The sequence below is a fragment of the Sapajus apella genome, unplaced genomic scaffold (genome assembly GCF_009761245.1).
Source record: "Sapajus apella isolate SASKATOON/1434 unplaced genomic scaffold, GSC_monkey_1.0 scaffold62, whole genome shotgun sequence".
Lineage (NCBI taxonomy): Eukaryota > Metazoa > Chordata > Mammalia > Primates > Cebidae > Sapajus > Sapajus apella.
In genome coordinates this window covers 16,062,209-16,081,687 of record NW_022437002.1, presented here as the reverse complement: position 1 = coordinate 16,081,687, position 19,479 = coordinate 16,062,209, and the positions used below count along the sequence as shown (strand labels likewise).

Genomic DNA, 19,479 nt, shown 5'->3' with positions numbered 1-19,479 from the left:
ATCACCTTTCCCCCCATGATCCCACTGGCTATACATCCCTTCACAACACAGAACACAGTCACACACACACACACACACACACACACACACACACACAGTCAGGCCAGCTCCACACGCCACAGCTAATCTCTCACAACAAGCCCAACCATGGTTACACTCACACAATACAATCGTACAGTCACACCAAAGCCACAAAAAAGCCAACACCCCACCTTATTGTGCTCAAAACCAGGTCACACTATTCTATGTTCACAGATAGAGAATCTCAATGGCCATACACCCAACCATCGTTATACACAATCTAGCAGAATGGCTCCTATCTACTGGGCCCCCTGGCCATGCCAGCACATCCCCCAAGATATATTGCGCATGGGGTGAAATAATAGCTTTTGGGCACAGGCCAACCTGAATTCAAGTTCACGTTCTACGACTTATTATTTCTGTAACCTTCAGCAAATCACTTAGCCTGCCTGAGCTCACATTCTAGAAAATGCAGATAATTCCTACTTTGAAAGCTTGATGTGAAGATGACCTAAAATAACCAGATGAGGGGCAGCACCTTGCCTGGCCCAGTGTGTCCTGGGGATGCAGCTGTAACTGCCATGTATGGCATCTGTCACCAGAGGGCACCAGGGCCACAAGGTGTCTGGGAGATGGCTGGAAGAAAATATGCCGAAAAGGCCAGGATTCCTGAGGAGTTTCGGGGTGAGCACAGACAGGGTAGGTGTGGGATGTGTGTGGGGCTGGGCGGCTTTTGGGAACCCAGACAGGTCCCGGCCACCCAAGTGTGCTCAGGGGTACGGTGGGCAGCTCCCAGAACTATCCGGATCTAGGAAGGAGGATGGATGAGCGCTGTCTGTGAGCCAGGCCCTCTTCTGCGCTGAGTTCACACACATTAAATCTTTTAGTCCTTACAACAATACCGTGGTTGATAGTCACTGCTAATATTAATAGTATTCCTGGTGAGGAATACTGAGGACGCTGAGGTCCATAGCCATTAAGTGGAGACCTGGGATACAAATGCAGGGAGTCTAGCTTCAGAATCCACAGGCCTAACCACAACTGCACACTGCCCTCACAGTGACCCTGCGTCTCCCCTTGCTGGGATTCTGCCAGGACTCCCTAACCCTGGCTGTCTTCCCTGGAGTTCAGCCAGCCCCAGCTGGCCTTTCCCCTCTTCCGGCCTGTTCCCCACCTGCTCCCTGGACCAGTCCATGGTAAGAGGCTTATCACACATGTGTAGGGGACAGATAAGGCAGGGCCCCCACACAGGGCTTATCCAGCCCTGCCATCCCTGCTGGGGAGCTGCCAGCAAATGGAGCCCCACCCGGGGCCTGGGGTCGCTCCTTGTGATGTCATAGCTCCTTATGATGTCATAATTTGTAGTGACATCATTGCTCTGTCCTTCCTTTGAGTCTGAGAGGGTTACTCGGATAGGAGTTGGAGAAGTGGAGTCAGACAGGAGCCCTATGGAGGCTCCAGGTCAGTGGGCCGGGTTGGGCTGGGCTGGAAGAGCGGATGGTGCCAGAGGATCCTCCCCAGGGCAGATGGCTATTTTCAGTGTTGCCTGCTCTGCTTATAGCCACCCCTCTTCCTGTCTTCCCAATCCAAAGAGGCTCTGGGTCCAGCAGGGGCAGGAGCAGTGGGAGAAATCTTTAGCCCTACTGCAGGGCGGCTCTGGGGTCAGCCTCTAGCTCAGGAAGCAGCCTGCTCCTCCCCACAGGGAGGCCTGACCCTTGGTATCTCAGGTCTGAGCGGAAGGGGGACCTTATTTTATGTCCTTGGAATAGCAGTGAGACAAGGCGGGATTATTAGGATGGCCAGACAGACGGACATAGCCAGACCTGTCATAACAATCACACACATTGACTTGCTGATGTGGGCTGCGGGCACAGCCTCACATCAACACCATCACATTCCAACAGCCATTCATTCTCATAGCCATGCCCGCAGCCACACGTGGACCACAGACATACCAGCACAGCCACAATATCACCTGTCCCATCTGGGAGAATATGAACCCCTTCTCTCTCATGGTTGTACTCCCAGAGAGTAGCTCAATTCCCAGCGCATGGCAGATGCACACTAATATTTGGTGAATAAATAAATGAACAATCAATTCCGCAGGGCCTGTGATCAGGCTGGGCTGAGGCCAGAGGAAATGCCATCCCACCTGCAAGCCTGCTCAACTTCTTCAGACCCAGGATGGGAGCATCGAGGAAGAACTACAGCCGCCCACCACCCCAGCCCCAACTTAAGTCATGGCCACTCCTCAGATAATAGGTCACTGAAGGGACCCCACTCCCTCCCTCCAGGTACAGTGAATCGGAACACTAGCACTCTGAAAGTGGGGTGTTAGGAACATGGGATGGCCTGGATGTTGGGTATCCCAGGCCCCCTGGGAATTGGGTGCTGGAGGCTCTGGGATTTGGGTCCTCTACAGTGTTGGGTGCTCTGGCACCCCTGACATTGGAAATTCGGGACTTTGAGAGCTCAAAGCTACTGAAAAGTCTGGGTGTTGAAAGCTCTGGAGATTGGGGCTGCCCCCTTGACAAGGCCAACATCAATATTTCCTGTCTGTATGCCTGATTTGACCTGGAACCAGGGCTGGGGTGGCGGGGTTGTTGGGGGAGAGAAAACACAACAAGATGGCCTGGGGGGGTGCATGAAGCCCCAGAGATAGCTCTTGGATCTGGAACCAATCTAACCTGCTCCTCTGGATGGGGCAGGGGAGGTGCCAGGCACTGATCACTGGGCTCCAGGTTCAAGAGAGGAGGAATCTAAGAGCAGAGCCCAGGCAGGTACCTCCCAATAATGCTTCCTGGCTACTGAGGCTGGGGCTCTAAGGAGGTGGAGACCCCTGACCAGGCCTGGCTTCAACTACAGGCAATGTCCATCCTCCCTCCCCTTCTCAGCAGGCCCCCAGCACTCCTCCATCAAGGTGCCCAGAGCTGCCAGCTCCCGCAGTGACCACCAGCAGTGGCCCAAGTCTGGTATTACTAGACACATACCTAAGCTGACTCTGTGTGTCCCACAGCAGAGGCCTTGACCCTGCAGGCTGATGACACCATGTGGGGAATCCAGCCAGCCCTGGGGGCTCTGACGCTGGGTGCAGCCCTCCCCAGAAATAGCTCCACTGGCTTTAGTAACTGGAGGCTCCTAAGCCACATCTTAGCCAGCAGTGGGTGGGGCCTGGCCCGCTTCTGCCCTGCTCCAGAAAGAAGCAGGCCCACCAAGATGTCTGACCCCATCAGTGCCCCCATCCTCTCCCCGGCCCCAATCTGTCCTCAGTTCTGATTCTCCTGCTTGCCCCACAGTGGCCCAGGCTGGCCATGCCCTTCCCACCCCGTGGGCCAGCTGCTCAGAGCCAGGAGCGCACAGCCAGGGACAAAGCTATCTCAGCCCTGACCTAAGCTGGGCCCAAACCTGCCTCCTTGGCGCCTCATTCTGATTGGGAAAAAATAACCTCTCTAGTCCCTATCTCAAGGAGAGGGCTTTTCTTTTTTTTTTTTTTTTTTTTTTTTTTTTTGCACCCAGAAAATGATTCGGTTCCAATGCAGAGAAGGCTTTTCAAACCAGAATCTTTCTCAAAAGTGTCTCCTCAGGACACAGCTCACCGTGCGGTTTCCTGAAGCTCTTTCTGGGTCAAGGTGGGTAAAACACACACATCCATAAATCTGTTTCTGTGTATACAAATAGGCTTTGTGCTATGCCAGTGTTAGTCTAATAAAGCCCTCTGGCCAACATCTCCAATCTCCCTAAACACTCCAAGGAAAATTTTCTCTTCACCCCACGAGCTAAAGTGCTAGGCACCTCCCTGTCCCCAGGTTGGCCCCCAAGGCTTCCTCTTTCTGATAGCGCCTCAGAGGGCTGGCCCTGAGCACCCATCCCCTTCTCTTTTTCTAACTGCCCAGGCCCCAAGCCTGAGGGCATCCTGGAAGTCCAGCTCTCAGGACCCTACACCTGCCTCCCTTCATATGGATTCCCTGGGCCATGAAAACTCTCCGAATCTTCACTGAGTGTTCTTAGTGCTCAGTGCCCTCTTCTAGGCCTGTCCTCACCCCAGCCTACTGCTGGAAGGGAGAAGCGGGGAGACCTTTTCCCCCTCATACTCTTTTTGTCTGCCTTCCACTACTTGGGGGCCTCTTCAGCAGCCTCCATCTACCTTCCCTGGGTGGTATTCCTTTTGATGAGCCCCAGGGAGGAAGCAAGGAGGAAGATCCTAAAGGCAATTTACAGAGGGAGTTAAGTCCTGGCAGGAGAGATGTGGAGGGCTTGGACCCCATCTGCCCAGTCCCAGGAATTGGGCATATACACAACTACACAGACCTGCAGCAGTACACACAAACAGTCTTCCACAGATGTACCTACACAAATATACAATCAGGGGTTCGGTGTCTGGCGGCACAGACACAACAGGTTGCCCAGGTCCAGCTGTGTGTGCACATACACACACAAGAAGGGCCTGCATTTGGTTTGTAGGAGAATAAAAATCCCAAACATGCTATACCTACTAGGTTTGGGGACAAAGTAAAAATGAAAACAATCTTGCTGATGAGACGAAGGTATCTTCCAGATCCGATCAGGGTTCCAACGTTAAGAGGACCCAGCGGAGAGCTGTCTTTGTACTCTGGCTCTGAGGAAGGTTTGTGGGATAGACCGCGTGTGGCCTGAAAGAACTCATATTGCAGGGAACGCCTGGGCTCGATGCCTGTTATCTTGTTCAGTGTCTCTGATTATAAATTGATAAACTGGAATCTCACCAACAATTGGTCTCGTGTGAGTTTGGCATGTGTGCACCCACTTCTTGGAGGCTGACTGTCTCAAGGAAAAAAAATTAAACCGTTTCCTGGCCAGAAAATGGTGAGTACTCAGGGTCCAAAGTAGAGACTGCCTCTGCAGGCTGGGCCCTTCCCTGAGCAGATGCCGCACTCAGGTCAGGGCAAAAACCAGTTCCTCTGACAGTACTAACTGGCCACTTTCCCTGAAAGGTGGTGGCTCTCACAAGGTATGCAAATGTGGGAGCCTCATTCCAAATGCCAGGCACCACTCCCCAGAAGCAACTTGGAGAAATGGGCTTTATATACACACACATGCATTTCCTTAGCCTTCTCTCCACTTTGCAAAGCTCCTTTTGGCAAAGACTCCACTCCCAAAGCCCCTTTGGCAAAGACTCCACTCCCAAAGCTACTTTTGGCAAAGGCTTTTTTTTTTTCTTTGAGACAGAGTCTTGCTCTGTCACCAGGCGGGAGTGCAGTAGCGGATCTTGGCTCACTGCAACCTCCGCCTCCCGGGTTCAAGCAATTATCCTGCCTCAGCCTTCTGAGCAGCTGGGACTACAGGCGCACGCCACCACACCCAGTTAATTTTTGTATTTTTGATTTTTTTTTAGTAGAGACAGGGTTTCACCATGTTAGCCAGGCTGGTCTCAAACTCCTGACCTCATGATCCACTCACCCCCGCTCCCAAAGTGCTGGGATTACAGGCGTAAGCCATCACACCCGGCCTGGCAAAGACTTTTTTTAAGCGGAGATTGTAACCCAGGTCTGTCTCACCATAGAAGGAAGGCGCAGGTTGGTATCTGCAGCCCCTGTAATACCACCTCAAAAGTAGAGCTGAGCAAGCCAGTGGTCCAGGAGGGAGAAAGGGCTCCCCAGATCCCGCCCATTCCAAGGAGTAGGACCTAGGCCTTAACCAGCAGTGCCCACAGTCTCCAGCGGCTCTGCTCCAAAGGGAATGGAATTTGTTCTGACTTCTCTCTAGGGGGAACGCAGGCGCAGAAGGCCAGGGGCCTGGCGGGCTAACTCCAGCCTCAGCCCCCCAAAGTGCCCCAGGCCTTCTGGCTTCATTCCAGCCTAGCCCGAAGGGGACAACATCTGCTAGCTAAAGGGCCCCAGCTGGAGGGCAGCGAGGCAGGGGCGGAGAAGGGGACTCCTTTGTGGAGCCCACTCCCAGGGGTTCGCGGGGATCAATCATTTGAAAGCTGGAGGGACTTGTAATTTTATTCTCTGGAAGGAGGAGCCTGAGAAGTCGGCACGGGGGGAGGAGATGGGATGGAAAGGGGAGGACGGCCAGGGGAGCTGTACGGGTAGGGGAGGGACTTGGCTAGATCTCCCAAGCCTTCTCCACTCTTCAAACTTTCACCAAACTCTTAGCCCCCGCCTCCCCGAAACCAAAACACAACAGGCTGTGGAAGAGCTGCGGGCGGCGCGGCGGGGCGGGCGGACTCGCGGCGGCACAGAGCCTCGGGAGGCTGATGCAACTTTCCCTTTAAGAAAGCCACCTGGGCGCACCGTGGTGCGGACCCAGCACGCCTGGGCCGGGGGCTGCAGCATGGTAAGGGGGCTGGGGGATGGGGACGCTGCGGCTCGCGCCTCCGTCTGTCCTGCCGTCGGTCTGAGTGTTCGGCGGCTCCGCGGGGCTGAGCCCCAGGACCAGCGTGTGCGTGTGTGAGTGTGTGTGTGTGTGTGTGTGTGTGATCGCGCATGTATGCGGGCATCTGTGGATAAGAGTGTGAGTGCACGCACCGGGATGTCTGTCTCGCCGCAAAGGTCGGGGTAGGTGCGCGCGTCTGGGTGTCGCCGCTATCACCAAGGAGCTGAAGCGGGAGGGAGAGGGAAGTGGGGGGAGCTCCTGCGTTGGGGTGGAGGGGCGCCAGACGCCGGTTCGATCGGGGGCGGCGGGCGCAGGCTGGGCGGGTAGCGCCGGAGCCAGAGCGTGGCACGGTCCGTCAGGGGCGCCAGGGGTTCTGCGCTCCGGGGGCCTGCGGGGGTCGAGAATCGGCCGTGCCTGCTCCCAGCGTGCGGGCTCCTGCTCGCTCCAACGCCTCTCAGCGCCCGCCAGCCTGAATGCCTATCTGGCCCCATCCAGCCGGCCTGCCTCCCTATCTGCCCGCCTGGTGCCGGTGCCGGTGCCCGTGTCCGTGCGCCCGCGGGTCCCAGGAAGCCGCGAGGGAGAGTCCTGGCGCACTCAGCCTCTCTTTGTCCGCGGCTCCTGTGGCCGCGGCTTTGGGAAGGGACTGCGAGCGAGCGGGGAGTTCTTTTGGGGCTGCTACCCTGGGAAGAATCCGTGCCCTCCCCACCCCAACCCTCACTACCGGCACGCCTAGGGCGGGCCCGGGCAGCCGCAGGTGAGGGCAGAGGCCTAGCAGCCCCGTAGCGCCCAACCCCGGCCAGCGCTCCGCACCCGGCAGCCGCTGCAGATCGCTAGCCGGCGGCGGGGCCCAGCTGGGCGGGAGAGTGGGGCTTGCCCGAGGGCCTGGAGGGGCCGGAGCCGGCCCGGGGGCGGGGCCGCGGGGCGGGGACCTCGGCGCCCGGGTACTTTTCCACCGCAGGGGCCGGGGGCGGGGCCGCCGCCTCCACGCCAGCTTAGGCCCACACGTGGCGGCTGATGTAACGCCCGTGCCCCCACATCTCTCTCCCGATTAACGCGGACGCACCCGGCTTCGAGGAACCGGGACGCTGCGGGCGGTGCCGCTGCTCCGAGAGCGACCGCGCCCCTGCCCGCCGGCCGGGGCCTCCGCGCCGCGGGCTGGCAGATACTTAAAGGAGCCGCACCCCCTTTCGGGCCTGCTCTCGACAAGCCACGCCCCCTCGCGGATCACTCTTAAAGGAGGCGCGACCCCGCTAGCTGACAGCTTCCGCACAAAACACGCTCCATTTCTCCGTTGAAAGGAGCATGAGGGTGCGGCCGCTGGGAAAGAAAGGCTGCGGGGCGAGGATTAGGGAAGGTGAGAAGAGCCTGAAAGGTTAAAGACTTCCAAAGTGAGGGAGCATCAGAAGGTTGGAGAGTAGTGGGTGAGGGGACTGGTTCTGTGGACTAATGGGCGACACTGAGCATGCCCAAGTGTTTCCAGGGACCGCAGAGAAAACGCCCCCCTTACTTGGCCTGGGCGGCGACTGCGGCTGTACCCGCTCAGTTCCCGGCTCTGCGGACACAGAAGAATCACACCTCTGCCCTGGAAAAGCCCTCCATCTAGTGGGGAGCCAGACTTGGGCACAAGCAAGCAAGCCGCAATGCTACGTGTGGCAAGCGTGCTAATGAAACGTACACAGCGTGGGGTACAGTAGGAAGGCTGACAGGAACGGGGAGGACCTAGGCAGGCTTCATGAAGACAGTATCCTTGGGATAGGTTTTGAGGATGGGTAGGATACATACAGGTGGAAATAGGGACAGGGGTGCTCAAAAAAGAGGGAACGGGTGCCAAAGGCATGAAGCAGGAGCCCTCTGGAAATGCTGGTTAGTCTCACATGGTGGCAGATGGCCGCAGGTTGCTGACCTGGGCTCCCGCGTAGAACTAAGTTAAGGGCTCTTTTCTGCTCCCACGGCCCCTCCAATTCCTCCATCACAGTGAATGGAAATTATGCGTCTTTTTCCATCTTCTTACTAAACCGTGAGGTCCTTGAAGCCAGGGAAAGAGCCTATCACCTTTCCATCCCCAGTGAGGACTCGAGGCTTGGCGCCAGATGGACGGTTAAAACTGATTGACCTGGCAGTTCTGTCTGACACTCGGCAGTGAGACTGTCAAGATGGGCCAGGGTTCTGTGACTGATGTCTCAACATCTGCCTTTGAGTGGCTCACAAGCAGCTCAGACCAGCTTGTCCAACCCAGCCCTCCTGTCCCCGCACCAAACCTGCACCATCCCCAGCATTTGTCTCTGGGCCGGGCACCAGCTTCCTCCCACTCTACCAGCAGAAACCAGAGACTCCTTATCCCTCCCCCGACCAAGTTCGATTCATCCCCAAGTCTCTTCGTGTTGCCTTGATATTTCTCTGAATCTGTGCACCTCTCCTCACCCTACTGTCACCTTCCTAACCTGGGCCCCCTCGTTTTTGGCCTGGCCCATTTCTAATTGATTTCCTCTCTTCCACTTCAGCCTTCCTCCAGTCCTTGCTCCACACTGTATCTAGGGGGATGGTTTCAAGATGCACATTCCACCAACTGCTCCTCCTTGAAGTTGATCTTCTGCTTAAAAGCTTTCAACAGCCACCCTTGTCCTTAAGATAAAGACCAAAATCCAGACCCTAAAGGCCCTGGCCAGGCATCTATGATGTCCACTTTCATCCTTGACCATTTCTCCCTGGCTGTCTGAGCTCCAGCCTCAGAGCCTTTCCACATGTTGTTTCATTTGCTTGAATCTGTCTTCCTCTTCCCTTCCTCATTATTGCTACTTTGCCTAGTTAACTCCTTTAGACCCTTAAATATCACTTCCTCAGGGAAGCCCTCCCTGAGTTTCACACAAGGCCAGGCCCCCCTATCGTAGAGTCTCATAACACAATCTTTCCCTTTTCCACCCTTTATCTCACTATGCAGTTCTTTATTTTTAAATTTATTTTTATTTTTATTTTTTGAGACAGAGTCTCCCACTGTAGTGCGGTCGCGCGATCTCAGCTCACTGCAATCTCTGCCTGCTGGGTTCAAGCAATTCTCCTGCCTCAGCCTCCTGAGTAGCTGGGACTACAGGCATGCGCCACCACACCCAGCTAATTTTTTTGTATTTTTAGTAGAGATGGGGTTTCACCATGTTGACCAGGATGGTCTCGATCTTCTGACCTGTGATCCACCCGCCTTGGCCTCCCAAAGTGCTGGCATTACAGACGTGAGCCACCGCGCTTAGCCTATTTTTTTATTTTTTTAGACAGAATTTTGCTCTTTTTGCCCAGGCTGGGGTGCAATGGCTCGATCTCAGCTCACTGCAACCTCTGCCTCCTGGGTTCAAGTGATTCTCCTGCCTCAGCCTCCCAGGTAGCTGGGATTATAGGCGCCCACCACCACTCCCAGCTTATTTTGTATTTTTAGTAGAGACGGGGCTTCACCATGCTGGTCAGGGTGGTCTCAAATTCCTGGCCTCAGGTGATCCACCCATCTCAGCCTCCCAAAGTGCTAGGATTATAGGCATGAGCCACTGCGCCTGGCCTCAGTCTGTAATTCTTTAAATTTTAGTCATCAGTTTAACTCTTTCCCCTTAGTCTATAAGCTGCAGGCATACAGAGACCTTTGCGTTCCTGGTGCCTAGCACAGGCCTGGCCCAGAGCAGACCTGCAATCAGTATTGTGGAATACATGAGTCTAGCTGTGGCTAGCCGTAAACGCCTGCTAAGCGATTTAGGCCATATCCTGTTGGCTATGGAAAACCACTGGAGGGAGTCAGGGATTTAGGGCTTTGGGAAGATTAACAGGTTGGAGGGGAGGAACATGTGGAGGGCTTGTGGTAAGGACAAAAATTAGGCAGAAATGTCAGAACTTACTAGGAAATTACTATTAGCCCCATCTTCCAGATTGAGAAAACTAAGGCTCAAAGTAGCTCACTTGAAATCACATACCTAGTGAGTAGCTAAGCCAGAAATCCCGCCCAGGCCTATGAGATCCCAGAGCTCAAGCTCTTTATCAGGTGCTAAACTGCCTCTGTGACCCACTGCTGCTTGTCAACGGTGGTCCACAAATGGTCCAGGGGCTGGTTTGGGGCCTGGTATTGTGGGTCTTCAGCATGTAGAAGAGGGCCTGGACATCATGGGCATTCAGTTGGTGTTTTTCCGAATGGACAGATGGGGCCATGTAACAGAAATGTCAAAAGCAGGAGAAGCAGCAAAGCGTTACACTCAGCTCATTCTCCTGGAAGCTGCCAGGAAGCAGTCTTTTCCCTCCAGTCCATAAAGCCCCTGAGGGCAGGGACTGCATTTGCAGTCAGAGATGTTGGGTCTGAAAACCCAGTTGAAGTCCTCACTCGAGCATTTACAAGGAAGGCATTTGACCTCTCTTAAGTTCGTCTCTCCAACTGCACACTAAGAGGAATTCCAGGATAACCTGGGTGAGGGCACTCTGCAGCCTAAGTTCCAAGACACAGTGTCCTCAGTTTACTTACCTGACCGGTGGGCTTAATTTCCAACCCACGATATGGCTCATGGCTTTTTTTTTTTTTTTTTTTTAGACCGAGTCTCACTCTGTTGCCTAGGCTGGAGTGCAGTGGGGTGATCTCGGCTCACTAACCTCCGCCTCCTGGGTTTCAAGTGATTCTCCTGTCTCAGCCACCTGAGTAGCTGGGACTATAGGCACACACTACCATGCCTGGCCAATTTTTGTATTTTTAGTAGATATGGGGTTTCACCATATTGGTCAAGCTGGTCTCAAACTCCTGACCTCAGTTGATCCACCTGCCTCGGCCTCCCAAAGTGCTGGGATGACAGGCGTGAGCCACCGCGCCTGGCTTACGTGGCTCTTTCTCACGCCATCTGCTGTTATTACTATCATCATTGTCATAATTGGTCCTTGACTGAAGAGAGGTGGTTTTAAGGAAGTCGAATCTAGAGTTTACAGCTGGAGAGGGAGGCACAGGGTAAGTGAGAAGGACAAAGGTGGGATCTCCTTTTGAGGGAGCACACCCCCCTCTGCCCCTGCTTGCCCCCAGAAGACCTAAGCCATGAGCAGGAACCTCGTTAGGAGGACAAGTTGAGCCATAGGCCAGCCTGGGTCACATCTTGTACCCACTCTGCCCTGAAGAGAAGCTTTGCAGGAGACCAGGCAGCCAGGGCAAGGGCCTAAAAAAGCCAAGGGCTGATTTGCATAGGCAAAGAGCGTCCTCCTCATCTCTCCTCCAGCCTTCCAGAGACTTCCTGGGCGAGCAGGTGAGAGGTGGCTTTTAACAGGAGGCTGTGGGTGGAGCAGAGTTGCCCAGAGTAGACTTGGGAGCAGAGTCAGCTTCCTGGGAAGGCAGGAAAGGCTCCAGAGAGGCTGAGCTGAATCCTTCCTGGGTCCAGGCCCTGGGGAGTGGTTTCCTCGGATGAGACAGCTCTTTAAGGCTCTCTGAAGATGGATTCCTCCTGAGGCCTGTCAAAAACTAACCTTTAGGCTGGGCGCTGTGTTCACACCTGTAATCCCAGCACTTTGGGAGGCCAAGGTGGGCGGGTCACAAGATCAAGAGTTTGAGGCCAGCCTGGCCAATATGGTGAAACCCTGTCTCTACTAAAAATATAAAAATTAGCTGGGTGTGGTGGCAGGTGCCTGTAGTCTCAGCTACTTGGGAGGCCGAGGCAGGAGAATCATTTGAACCTGGGAAGCAGAGGTTGCAGTGAGCCGAGATCCCACCATTGCACTCCAGCCTGGGCGACAGAGGAAGACTCTTAACCTTTCTTCCATCCCATCTGACATTAAGCCAGTACACACCAGCGTCGCCATGGGCTGCTCCTTCCACATGGCTGTTGTATCCCAGCTCTCCAGCCCCACTTTGCCCCTCAGATGCTTCCTATAAGATCCTGGGCTGGCCTGGACCCCTCATTCCAGAGGCCCCGCCTTCGCTATTTCCCTCCATTTCAACTCAACTAACACTTCTTGCGAGCCCAGTGCTGTCCTCCATGCTGGGCACAGCAGGTAAAAGAAACACAGTCCCAAGCCCTCGGGGAACTCACTGACTCATGGTTGACAAACTCATAAGCAAGTAAGTGTCATATGAAATAAGAATGCTGGTAGAAATTTGCACAAAACAGAAAGGAGGAAGCATCTTTTTCATTATTTTGAGAGAGAGGGTCAGAAAAGGCTGCAGAGAAGAGATGGCATTTAGCCCAGTGTGCTGCTGAGGATGTATAGAATTTCACCTGGAGAACTCCTGTGGAGGGGACAGCTGGGAGTGCAAGGAGGCGTGGCTACACAGGGGTGTGTGGCAGGCCCAGAGCTCAGTCCAAGTGAATGACATGACAGCGAGCCCAGCTGCCCTGGAGCCCACATTGAGTGGCACCCAGATGGGGAAGGACCGTCCTGGCCGCCTGGCTGGGGTGAGGATGGGGAGAGTGTGCTGATCTGAGCTGATTCCCCCCCTGGGGAAAGGCTGAAGCCATTCACACAGACCATGAAGGAATTGGACTCCATCCCAGTTCGGTTTTCATTTTTTATCTATTATAGGATTGGGCATCTGGAGAGTCAAAAATAGACCTTTGCCCGTTGGGACAGGCAGGAAGCCTGGAGATCAAGAGATCCAGGGGAAGGGTTGGGGGAACTGGGAAGGGGCTGGATCTAAGGGTCTTCCAGGAAGGAGCAGGATGCAGACATGGCCTGCCAGAGGGCCTGGGCCAACTGGTGGTGGGTGGCTCTGCACCACCTGTTTGGAGAGCCCTGTGGGCCACACAGACAGGTCCTCACCTCACCCTCTGTTGTCTCAACAGCTCTTGAGGTCTGTGGTCTGAAAGGCACTGGAAGCAGAGCCTGTGAGTGTGGTCCCCATCTCCAGAGCCACAACCCACCGCCGCCATGGTAGGAAAAGGTGCCAAAGGGATGCTGGTGAGTACAGGGGCCAGACTGCGGGGAGGAAGGGGGATCCCAAGCACTGCCCCCGGGACCTCCTGCCAGCTGCTCGCCATGATGGGAAGGCTTAGGAAGACCAGCACTGCCAGGGCTCCTGAGTACACAGCTGACCCAGGCCTGGGCAGGTAGCCCCTCATCCAGTAGGTCAGAGGGCATCAGGCTCCGAGCCCACAGAGCCTGTGAGGGCCTGCCAGACGGCAGGCGTCGGGCTCCGCCTTGTCACATCCTTGTCACAGAGGTGCTCCTGAGAGAAGGGTGCAGCCCATTTGCCGAGCGGACAGTGGAACGTGGGGCTTGCGGGTGTCTTCAGTCTGTGCTGATCAAGGGTCTTCAGACCCTGCCTGGTTTTTCTCCACTTTTCTGGGTCCTTCTCATTCTGAAAAGTAACAAAGAACATTTTGTTTTGAATCCTCTCCCGAGGCCTCTCAGAAAATCTCCCTCCACCCTTTCCCCAAGTCTTGGCTCTTCTTTGCCTTCAGCCTTAGAGCACAGGAGAGGTGAGGCCATGCGACACAGGGGCTGGGTGAGGTTCTTTTTATTTATTTTTATTTTTTTGAGACCAAGTCTCACCTCTGTTGCCCAGGCCGGAATCCAGTGGCATGTTCTCAGCTCACTGCAACCTCTGCCTCCCAGGTTCAAGCGATTCTCATGCCTCAGCCTCCTGAGTAGCTGGGATTACAGGCATGAGCCACCATGCCTGGCTAATTTTGTATTTTTAGTGGAGACCAGGTTTCACATGTTGGCCAGGCTGGTCTCAAACTCCTGACCCAGGTGATCTGGCGGCCTCCCAAAGTGCTGGGATTACAGGCCTGAGCCACTTCCCCTGGCTTGGGTGAGGTTTTTGAAGGAGCAACACTCACCGATGGATGGGGCAGGTCAGCACCAGAAGCAGGAAGCAGGAAAAGATTCCAGATCCTGTTCCAGAGGCAATGGTTGTCTTCCTTCTCTTGAGATCTTGCCTCAGGGACAGGCTAGACTGACGGCTTTCGGGAACCGGGACCAGGGACTGAGCATGAACAGTCCTTCCCTCAGCAGCTCCGATCCTATCAATTCCCTGTGTTGCTTTTCTTATTTAGTGAAAGATTGATTGGCCTGAGCCCTCCCAGCCAAGCCCTGTCTCTCACCAAAGGTTTCTGGGACTCAAAGTACCTGGTTCAAAAGAACAGTTTGGGCTGCGTGCGATGGCTGACACCTGTAATCCCAGCACTTTGGGAGGCTGAGGCAGGCGGATCACCTGAGATTAGGAGTTTGAGACCAGCCTGACAAAACATGGTGAAATCCCATCTCTACTAAAAATACAAAAATGGGCTGGACGTGGTGGGTGTGTACGTGTAATCCCAGATGCTTGGGAGGCTGTGGCACAAAAATCACTTGAACAGGGAGGCAGAGGTTGCAGTGAGCTGAGATCACACCATTGCACTCTAGCCTGGGTGACAGAGCAGGACTCTGTCTCAAAAAAAAGAAAAGGCTGGGTACGGTGGCTTACGCCTGTAATCCCAGGACTTTGGGAGGCTGAGGCAGGCGGATCACGAGGTCAAGAGATTGAGACCATCCTGATCAACATGGTGAAATCCCGTCTCTACCAAAAACACAAAAATTAGCTGGGCGTGGTAGTGCCTACCTGTAGTCCCAGCTACTCAGGAGGCTGAGGCAGGAAAATCGCTTGAACCTGGGAGGTGGACGTTGCAGTGAGCCGAGATCGCGCCATTGCACTCCAGTCTGTGCAGTGAGCGAAACTCCGTCTCAAACAAAAAAAACAGCTTGTGTTTTGAGCAGAACTGGCCATTCTGCTCCAGGCTTAGGATCTTCTATCTGGCCCTATTCTGAACCTCCAGCATCCAATCCCTGGCCCCATTCCTCAGGCCAGCTCTGGCCTAGGCCCCTACTGATTGGAGCAAATCTGAATGAACCAAGCTCCTGAAAGTATTCCTGAGATTCCTGAAATCTGGGTGCGCAGAGACTGGCCCAGATGGAAGTCTGATGACCTGAACACTTGCTAGGGGTGAATCCCATCTTAGAACCCAAACACGGCCCCACCTTTCCTGGAGAAGTCTTGGAATTGCCGTGGGCTTGTGCTAGGAAGTGGGATGTGGCTCTGCCCCTTCCTACCATGGAGATTCTGAGCCCCATGAAACCTCTGAGTACTCCCTGGTTGATCTTCCTTTTCTGGAGTGACCTGGAAGGACTGGGAGGGCAGGCAGGGGAGATGTGAGCAGACAGAGGGCCTGAATCCCAGTGTCCCAGAGTCCCTGCCTGAGCTGAGTTTCCCCGACTATGCTCTGCCGGCCGGCCTGGTCAGCCTGCCTGCAGATGGGAATGCTGCCTTGGGACTCCCGTTCCCAGCACCAGGATGTGCCTAAAGATAGCTGGGGCTCACTCTCTTCCCCGCTCTCTGCCCTTTGGCTTTTGCCCACTGTTGCTGCGTTTGAGGCTCATAGCATCTGTCCCATGGGCACCCCCAGTGGTTGCTTGGAGATTCTATTCTTGCCTCCTTTTCAGTTCTGCTGGTGACCTTGGACTACTCCACTCTATTCTTGGGTCCCAGTTTGGGACTGAAGCCACCTCCGTTCAGTGCTTGTCTCTAGACACAGCCTCTGAGGTGCATGGGGCAGCTGGTCCTGGCCAAGCCCCATCTCTGCTAACACAGGCAGCTCAGTCAGCATGTTTGTGTCTTCTGTGTCTTCCTACGGCCAGTGGCTAAGGAAGCTTCATTCTGATAGGGTTCTTCTTTGGATGCCCTGGTAGATCAAAAGAGAGGATGCTGAGGGGTGTGCATGTAAGCCAGGCACTTGGACCCTCCCAGTTCTCTGTGGCTTCTTTCTGCTGCTGTTTGTGCCCTTGCATGCATGGAGCAGGCACTGGTCCCTACCATGAGATCCTCACTTCTCTCCCCCTTTACCCAGGTTTGGGTGCGAGGACACTGGCCCTCCAAGTCTCTTCAGTGTTGGCAGACACCCTGTGTTACCCTTGGAGCTTCTGCTGGGTGCCACAGCCAGTGCCCCAGGGGTAGCAAGCAGCTTCCCAGCACGTGCCCAGGCCCACATGCCCACTGCACGTGTCCCTCCCCCACTCCCAGCCCAGATGGTCTCTGCCAGGCCAGCTCAGCTGCCTCCCTCACGCCTCAGCAGCTCCTAGGACAGGGCTGTGCGAGAACCCAGCTGGCCAGGGTGCCTCCAAGCCTGGGAGCAGCTGGGATGCTTGGGGGCACTAGGGGGTGCGTAGGGTGGTCCTTCCATCGAGACCTAGGGCCTCGTACACGTGCAAGGCAGGGCCACCTAGGTCTCAAAGGATAAGGGGCTGGCGGAGAGGGACCCAGGACAGGAGGCAAGAGAGCCCCCACTGGGTCAGTTTTAGTCCTCCCCCACCAATGTCACACCATTTCCCAGGCTGGCCACCTCAGTCCCTCCGTAGCACTACTACGCACTCCTGCAGAGTCTTGGGCGGTCCAGGCCTTGGTGAGCTTCTTTGACCCCTTCCCATGTCTGAGCACACTGATTGTTTCTGCCACAAGAAGGCCTCACAAGGAACAGGAACAGACTCATTTGGGCTAGGGCTCTGGGTGCCAGGGCATCCAAATCCAAGAAGGCCTTGCAAGCACTGCAGGCTGCCAGGGGCTGCTCTGCCCTGACCTGTTCGCATATGTTTTGCCCCAAGGATGTGGACACCTCCTGTCTGTAGCATCTGTCACCTGGCACATAGTGGGTACTTACCCATCCCAAGTGTTGGCATGTAGCAAGTGCTCAACTAGTACAGGCTTGGCGCATTATTGGGAGGTCACCAAGCACAGGGCTTGGCAAACCTTGGGCACTCCCTTGGTAGAGGGCCTGTCCCTGCCTGGGCACTCACCTAACCCAAGTCTTAGCATGTGGTAAATGCTTAGCTAGTGCAGACTTGGCACACATTAGACACTCCCTCAGTGGAGAGCCTGTCACCCTGTAGGCACTCATTTAGCACACTGCTAGGCACACAGTGGGTGCTCACTCAGGTCAGAGCTGGGCATACATGGATCCTTACCTGGCGCAGTATCAAGCATACCTGGGGTACTCCCCTGGTGCAGGACCTAGCACACCACAGGGGCTCCCAGGCTGGGACTGACACACATTGGGTGCTGTCTCGGCATGTGACTCAGCACGCAGTGGGCACTCTGTGGATCCAGGTTCTTGCACACAGCAGGTGCTTCCAGTACAAGATTTGACATCTAGTGAGTGCTGTCCCAGCTCAGGGAGTGGCACACAGTGGGCATTCTCGTTAGATAAGGCCTAGCACAGCGGAGGTGCTCTTCTAGCCAGGACAGCCTAAGCAGTGTGACCTTCTGCTGATCCTAGATTAGCAGCTACCCGCTCCCCAGTGAAATGGACAATACCTAGATCCAGAGGAAAAGGCCCAGCCTTCCTCAGCCTCCTTTCTGTTGGGGGCCCTGCCCTCTCTCTCCCTCCCCACCTCCTCACTAGCCCACCTACTCCACCCTGTCGCCTGGCCTCCCACACAGCCTTCCTGCGGCCCTCCGCCATCCCTGGCACTTCTCAGTCCCAGCTCAGCAGGACCTTCCCTCCAGAGTCACAGGGGACAACAAAGCCCCTAGACTCCTTGCCCCTCTGGAAGCATGCCCACTCTTATTAGGAGAAGTCAGAGGCGGGAGCTGGGGGAGTCGGCCTCCCTAAGTGGGGCTAGAGCAGCTGGATCTCGCTAATGAGGCCTCATTACGGCCAGGGCCCAGCTGGGCTGCTGCCGCCTCTTGTCCCCATGGCCAGAGCCAGGGAAAGCCATCCAGCCGGGGCTGCCTGTTCTGGGCACCCGGCCCAGGCCAGGGCAGCCTGAGCCCAGAGCCCACCCTGGGTGGAAGTGAGCATTTGGGCATCATGGGTGACTGGACCTTCCTGGAGCAAGTGGCCCAGCCAGCACCTTGGCCCTCAGTCTGCTCCCTCAGGAATTCAGGGGAGTGTGTCTGGGGACCAGGCGCATAAGGCTGGCTCAGTGAGCAGCTGAGTCAGTAGGATCTGGGGCCATCCTTAGGACACTTGCTTGAGCCAACACCTGCCCCATCTTCCCCAGACCAAAATGGAGATAACAGTGGACCTACCTCATGGGACGGCTGGGAAGACCCAATGAGTTAGCATATGGGAAATTAACTTGTACCATGCTACGTGAGTGCCCACAGGGTGATGGGCTGTCTATGAAGCATGCATCCCATGTGTGTCAAGCCAGGACAGTACCTGGCCCACAGCAAGCACTTACTATGTGTTTTCTATTGCCATTATTACCGACGCTCACTAGATTCAATGATTGGCAGATGGTATCCTCATTTTAGTCATGAAGAAACTGAGATCAAACAGATTAAGGGACTTGCCTAAGGTTATGTATGGTGAGAAATTGACAGAGCTAGGGTTTGAACCCAGGCCTGTCAAATTCTAAAGCTTGTGACTTTTTTTTTTTTTTTTGAGACCGAGTTTCACTCTTGTTGCCCAGGCTGGAGTGCAATGGCATGATCTCAGCTCACTGCAACCTCCGCCTCCCAGGTTCAAGTGATTCTTCTGCCTCAGCCTCCCGAGTAGCTGGAATTACAGGAATACACCACGATGCCCGGCTAATGTTGTATTTTTAGTAAAGATGGGGTTTCTCCATGTTGGTTCAGGCTGGTCTCAAACTCTTGACCTCAGATGATCTGCCCTCCTCAGCCTCCCAAAGTGCTGGTATAATTGCCGTGAGTCACTGTGCCCGGCTAGCTTGTGAGTTTTTATTTTATCTTATTTTTAAATTTATTTTTTATTTTTATTATTTATTTATTTTTATACAGCATTTCACTCTTGTTGCCCAGGCTGGAGTGCAATGGTGCGATCTTGGCTCACCGCAACCTCTGCCTCCCGGGGTTCAAGCCATTCTTCTGCCTCAGCCTCCCGAGTAGCTGGGATTACAGGCACACATCATCACACCCAGCTAATTTTTATATTTTTAGTAGAGATGGGGTTTCACCGTGTTGGTCAGGCTGGTCTCAAACTCCTGACCATAGTCATGGTCTCAAACTTGTGATCCGCCTGCCTTGGCCTCCCAAAGTGCTGGGATTACAGGCATGAGCCATCACCCCTGGCAAATTTATTTTTTTATCAATTTTTTGAAACAAGGTCTCACTTTGTCATCCAGTCTGGAGTGCCATGGTGTGATCATAGCTCACTACAACTTCCAACTCCTGGG

The 19,479-nt window shown here is 54.8% G+C and overlaps 1 protein-coding gene and 1 long non-coding RNA gene across 7 annotated transcripts in view; both read left to right on the top strand.

Moving 5' to 3' along the window:
• The first annotated feature begins 1,427 nt into the window (after positions 1-1,427).
• LOC116529628 lies at positions 1,428-4,769 on the top strand. The gene is made up of 3 exons (XR_004259570.1): positions 1,428-1,482; positions 2,128-2,315; positions 3,538-4,769. It is a non-coding gene; the product is annotated as an uncharacterized LOC116529628 (long non-coding RNA).
• Positions 4,770-6,041: 1,272 nt separating this feature from the next.
• Positions 6,042-19,479, top strand: part of SLC6A9 (solute carrier family 6 member 9) — a 35,609-nt gene continuing 22,171 nt past the window's right edge. For 2 of the 6 annotated variants that reach the window (XM_032247298.1, XM_032247295.1), the window contains exons 1-2: positions 6,084-6,336; positions 13,152-13,266. Coding sequence is in view for 4 of the 6 variants with exons in the window: in XM_032247290.1 (XP_032103181.1) it covers positions 13,237-13,266 (30 nt within the window). In the remaining 2 variants the exon portion in view is untranslated. Of the gene's footprint in view, positions 6,337-6,462; positions 6,558-12,746; positions 12,765-13,049; positions 13,069-13,151; positions 13,267-19,479 lie in introns of those variants that run through there. The other 4 variants (XM_032247290.1, XM_032247291.1, XM_032247293.1 and 1 more) reach the window with 4 other exon arrangements.